Below are 6245 nucleotides of genomic sequence, written 5' to 3'. Positions count from 1 at the left end.
AGAGAGAGAGAGAGAGAGGAGAGAGAGAGAGCGAGAGAGATAGATAGAGAGAGGAGAGAGAGAGAGAGAGAGAGAGAGAGAGAGAGCGAGAGAGAGAGGGAGAGTTCCTTGTACAACAGCTGCCTCCTTCCCTCGGAGCCCGGGGTAAATACCTAGAACAAATGGTACAAGTACTCAGGCTTCTATCCCTTTGAGTACATCGCCTGCTCTCCCGTCCTCCCTGCTTCTATTGAGTACTTAACTCTCTTCTCCTCTCCTTCTCCCCCTTTCTTTCTTCTCTTTGTGTTATTTTTCGAGTTGTTTTTTCTTTTCCTTTTTTTTTTGCATTTTTTGTTTTTGTTTTAGCTTGATTTTGTTTTCTTTGATTGTTTTTCCTTGTATGTCCCTTTTTTGTTTTTGTTTTGATTATCTTCTCTCTCCAGTACTTTTTTCCCTTCGCCTTATATCCCCTTTCCTTTTATTTACTTACTTTTGTCTCCTTTCCTTTCTCATCTTTTAACTTCCCTTCTTTCGTTTGTTTTCCTGTCTCCTTCTTTTAATCCCCTCTCTGCTCTCTTTTCACCCCCCATTTAAACCTCCCTTATTCATTTTCCTCGTCCACCTCGTTTCTTCCATTTTCCTCCTCTCACCTTCCATTCTTCTCGCTCATTTTTCTCTCCCTTTATCTTCCTTTTATTACACGTCTTTCCTTTCACCTTCCTCCATTGATTTTCTCCTTTCATTTCTTTCCCTTTATTAACCTTTTCTTCCCTCCTTTCCCTCGTCCTCTTCCTTTCACCCTTTCAGCTCCCCTATTTACACGTCCTTCTATTTCTTTCATTTTTCTTACTTCTTTCCTTTCACTCCCCTTCTCTCCTTCTCACTTTTCACCCCCCTCTTCTTCTTTCCCCTCCCTTCTCTTACTTCCCTCTTTTCTCCTCCCTTCTCTCGCTTCCCTCCTTTATCCTTCATTCTCTCACTTCTCTCCTTTCTCCTCCCTTCTCCTACTTCCCTCTTTTCGCCTCTCTTGTCTCGCTTCCATCCTTTCTCCTCCATTATCTCACTTCCCTCCTTTCCCCTCCCTACTCTCACTTTTCTTACTTCCCCTCCTTCTCTACCTTTCTTCTCTCACTCTCCTGAGTTTATTCTCCCTCCCTCCATCTCCTCCCTTCTCTCTCTGGCAATGTACTTCCTCGATACACATTTTCGACCTTATTTACGTGTCAGGTGATTAATGTATGACCAGGTTAATTGATTCATCCTGAGAGCTCCGTCCATTAGCGTCATGACATATGCAGTGTCATGGAGAGGTAATTCTTTCATCTATTTTGGGACACTTCTTGACAACTGCGATGTTCGAACTTTGGTGAATTCTAAGATATTTATAGGGTTTATGTAAATGGGAAAGGGCATTGGTATATCAGGTGTAAGATATTCGAGAATTAAAGTTAAAAGGAAAGGAACTTTGTATATCACCTCCATCCTACTCACAGATCACAGTGAGTGATACCAAAGAATTGGAGAATTTGAGCAGAAACGAGAGAAAAGGATTATATAATTATCTCAATAATACCCCTTTTCCCTGTCTCATTACGTCGCTTTTTGCCCGTCACGATTGCGAATCTGATTAAATGTAACCAAGAAATCAGGGAATCGACCCGGACATGTCAAGGAAATGAGTAAATAATCCCTTCATATCCCCTCATTTTCTTACCTCATTAGGAGAGAATATCATCAACATTAACCCCAACGCATAGCTTATATGCGCCGTGTTTTGTCATTCGTGTTTAAGTAGCAAATGTTAGCATGAGAGAATTTCTGTGAACCTCAAGTAGGACCGCGTATATGAGAGCAGAAATCCTTTGTAAAAATAAGTTTAATTTTAAGTCGTGGCCCCGGGGGATCTCTCTCTCTCTCTGTGATAAGTGCCACGTGCATTCGAGTCTAAAAGTAGATAACAAAAATGTAAAAGAATAGTATTCGCTATTGTGTATTTGTTTGACAGACGGAGAGGGAGAGGGAGAGAGGGGGTATGTGAGTGTGCATGTGCGTGTTTGTGTGCATGCTTGTTTCAGTGTTGACAGAGCGATAGATAGATAAATAGAGAGATAGATAGACATATAGATAGATAGATAGATAGAGAGAGAGAGAGAGAGAGAGAGAGAGAGAGAGAGAGAGAGAGAGAGAGAGAGAGAGAGAGAGAGAGAGAGAGAGAGAGAGAGAGAAACAGAAAAAGAGAGAAAAATAAAAGAGAAACAGAAAGAGAGAGAGAAATAAAAGAGAAACAGAAAGAGAGAGAGAAATAAAAGAGAAACAGAGAGAAAGAAGAGATAGATAAAGAGAGAGAGAGAGAGAGAGAGAGAGAGAGAGAGAGAGAGAGAGAGAGAGAGAGAGAGAGAGAGAGAGAGAGAGAGAGAAAGAAAAAAAAAAGAGAAACAGGGAGAGAAAGAAAAAGTAATAGAATCAGACAGACAGACAGACAGACCGTTGATGTTTATGTGTCTATCTTTTCTTTTTCACTTTATAAAAAAATAGATAAATAAATCCACGTGTCAACCAACGCTAACTGAAGCATCATACATCATGCTCGAGGCTACACAATACCTCTATGCTCCTCACTATAAGGAGTATCATTTTCAGTTCTCATGTTATCATCATTATTATTTTTATTATCATTATCGTTGTTGTTGTTCTTGCATTTGCTGTTATTTTTATTGTCATAATTATTATATTTGTTATTGTTGTTATTGTAAATACCATCTTCATCATCACCATTATCATTAGTATATTTATTCTTATTGTTATGATGATATTGATGATGATGATGATTAGTATTATCATTATTAATATTATCGTCATTATCATTAGTAGTAGTAGTAGTAGTAGTATTGTTATTGTTATCATTATTATTGCTATTATTATTGTTATTATTGTTGTTGTTGTTGTTGTTATTATTATTATCATCATTATCGTTATTGTTATTATCATTGTTACTATTGTAATTATCATTATTACTATTACTATTGCTACTATTATTGTTATTATCATGACTATTATTAGTAGTAGGAGCAGTAATAGTATCATTATGTTCATTACTATTATCATCATCTTCATCATCATCATTATTATTATTATCATTATTATTATTATCATTATTATTATTATTATTATATATATATATATATATATATATATATATATATATATATATATTTTTGCTGTTATTATTATTATTATTATTATTATTATTATTATTATTATTATTATTATTATTATTATTATTATTATTATTATCATCATCATTATTATTATCATTATTAATATCATTATTATTATCATTTTTATTATCATTATCAATCTTTTAATTGTTATTATTGTTATTATTATCGTTATTATTATCATCATTATTATTATCGCTCTCATCATTATCATTATTATTATTGTTATTATTATTACTATCATTATCATTATTATTCTTATCATTACGATGATTATTACTATTATTATTGTATTTTCTTAATTATTATTATTATTATTATTATTATTATTATTATTATTATTATTATATTATTATCATTATTATTTTTATCATAATTATTATTATAATTTCATTGTTATAATTATTATTATCATTATCATTATTATTATTATATTATTATTATTGTCCTTATTGTTATTATTATTATTATTATTATTATTATTATTATTATTTATCATTATTATTATTATTATCATTATCATCATCATCATCATTATCATTATGATTATTGTTATAATCATTTTATAATTATTGTTATGATTATCATTGATGTTATTATTATCAAAAATATCATTATTATCCTTATCATTATTATTATGATGCTGATCATTATCATCACTATTATCCTTATTATTATTATCATTATTATTATCATTATTATTACTGTTATTATCATTATTATTATTATTATTATTGTTATCAATATTATTATTATCATTATTATCATTATTATTATTATCATTTTTATTATCATCATTATAATTATTATCAATATTATTATTATCATTATCAATATTGTTATTATAATTTTATTATTAATTGTATTATTATCATTATCATTAGTATCATTATTGATATGATTATCATTGTTTTTATTATGATTATGATTATGATTATCATCATCATCATCATCATCATCATTATTATCATTATTATTACTACTGTTATTCAAATGATTATTATCATTGCTTTTATTATTGCTATTATTATAATCATTAGTATTATCATTATCATCATCATTGTCATTATCATAATTATTATCGTAATAATCATCAACCTCATTATTAATACAGTATTAGTAGTAGCCGTGGTAGTTAAAGTAACATCATTATCATCTTTAACATTTTCTCCATCATCATTACTCTTTTTTTATTTACTATTTATGTTGTTATTATAACATCATTATAGTCATTATCATCCTTTGTTGTCATTAACGTCTTTAAACATTGTAGTTATCATTATTACGTAAGTTTAGTTGAAGTTAGTTGTCATTCTGATTCCATTATTACCCTTATTATTATTATCATTATTATTATTATTATTATTATTATTATTGTTGTTGTTGTTGTTGTTGTTATTATCATTACTATGATTATCACAATCATCATTATCATCATCATCATTGCATGCTTGCTAATTTCTTGGTCATCATATTTAATTCTTCTCATCTGCATTCTCTTCCTTATTTCTTTAATCTTCCTAAATTCCCTTGATTTTTAACTCAATTACCAACGGCGGTTAGGAAGAAAATGATAAAAACATTAAATACAAAACTGAACATTTATTCAAAATAATTTCTTATCTTAATAACGTCACGTGTTATGGCAAGGGCGATTTCTTACGTAAAACTAACACAAAGGGAGCATTTTTCAGGAGGTTAGTCTATTTACAGCTTAGTGTGAGTATTTACAGTGTCTTCTGTCTTTAGAAAGAAAGAAAAAAACAACTTTTCTCTCGTTTGAGTATGTGTGCGTACGTATAAATGCTTAATGATTTTTATACAGTAATATATAGGTATATTCATATATATAATGTCCTTTTTATTATTATTATTATTCTTTAAAAACAAACAATAAGCTTTGTGCGTGGCCAGAGATATCTCCCCCAAGATATGGCTCTGCTTCCGAAATCGCCTTTGGCCATAACCGTACCCGGGCACGACTCTCCGCCGCCTCGTGCCACGTAACAACACCCCCGCGAAGAAGGGAAAGAAGGAGCCGTTTTTGAAGACACCGACGATGGCGATGACGATGACGATGACGAAGACGACGACGACTAGAACACCGTCTGGAAACCGGAGCTGCCGTACATGAAGCACACGTTGGACACGCAGTTCCGAGGGTTATGGTAGGGAGGTGGCCCCCCGCCCGCGTTGCCGCAGAGAGAGCATGCCTCCCCCTTCCCCTGCGGATGAGGCCCTCCTGGCGGCTGGCTGTCGGTCCCTGCGGCGCCTCCCCCTCCACCGTCTCCTCCTCCACCTCCTCCACCACCTCCTCCACCTCCTCCCCCGGTGCTGGGGGCAGGTCGACTGGCGCAGACGTAGGGTTCGTGCGCCGAGTGCGAGCGTTGTAAAGAGCAGTTCCTCTGCGGCGACTTCAGGCAGCTCCTGCCGGGCCCGAGGGCAGGGCAGCCGCCGGGCAGGTCTGCGGAAGATGAGGCAGCATGAGGAAGCGGCATTATTATTGTTGTGTTTGTTGTTGCTGTGTTGATATTATTATTATTATTACAATAATAGTTATTATTACTATCACTATTACTATTACTGCTTATATACTTCTACTACTACTACTCTGCTGCTACTGCTTCTACTACTACTACAATTGCTACTACTACCCCTACTTCTACTATTGTGACTACTACCACTAAAGATAATGATTATAGTAATAATAAGAATAATGCTAACACAGCGCTGTCATCCTTATCATTGTTTTTTTATAACAGCGCTCTTATTAGTAGTAAGTACTCCTACTACTTCTACTGTTACTGCTACTGCGATTACTTCTACTATGACTGCTACGTCTATAAAAATCACTAGCACTACTTTTAACAACATTGTAACTGGAAAAATACTACTACTACTACTTTTGCTGCTACTATTATGACTACTATTACTGTTACTATTACTAATACTACTTTTACCGATGATAATCTTACCATTATTATCATTACCGTTACTGTACTCTACATAGGTATTAGATCTATTAGGACCGGACTGCTAGTGTAACTT

At 33.3% G+C, this 6245-nt stretch overlaps 1 protein-coding gene across 1 annotated transcript in view; it reads right to left on the bottom strand.

Moving 5' to 3' along the window:
* Nucleotides 1-6245, bottom strand: part of LOC125040456 — a 32366-nt gene that overhangs the window by 25041 nt on the left and 1080 nt on the right. The window contains exons 3-4 of the mRNA XM_047635009.1: nt 5509-5661; nt 5090-5305 (exon numbers count right to left, since the gene is read on the bottom strand). Of these exons, the coding sequence (XP_047490965.1) occupies nt 5090-5305; nt 5509-5661 (369 nt within the window). The remainder of the gene's footprint in view (nt 1-5089; nt 5306-5508; nt 5662-6245) is intronic.

This window comes from Penaeus chinensis, chromosome 29 (genome assembly GCF_019202785.1).
Source record: "Penaeus chinensis breed Huanghai No. 1 chromosome 29, ASM1920278v2, whole genome shotgun sequence".
Classification (NCBI taxonomy): domain Eukaryota; kingdom Metazoa; phylum Arthropoda; class Malacostraca; order Decapoda; family Penaeidae; genus Penaeus; species Penaeus chinensis.
This window is presented reverse-complemented; position numbering and strand designations above follow the sequence as displayed.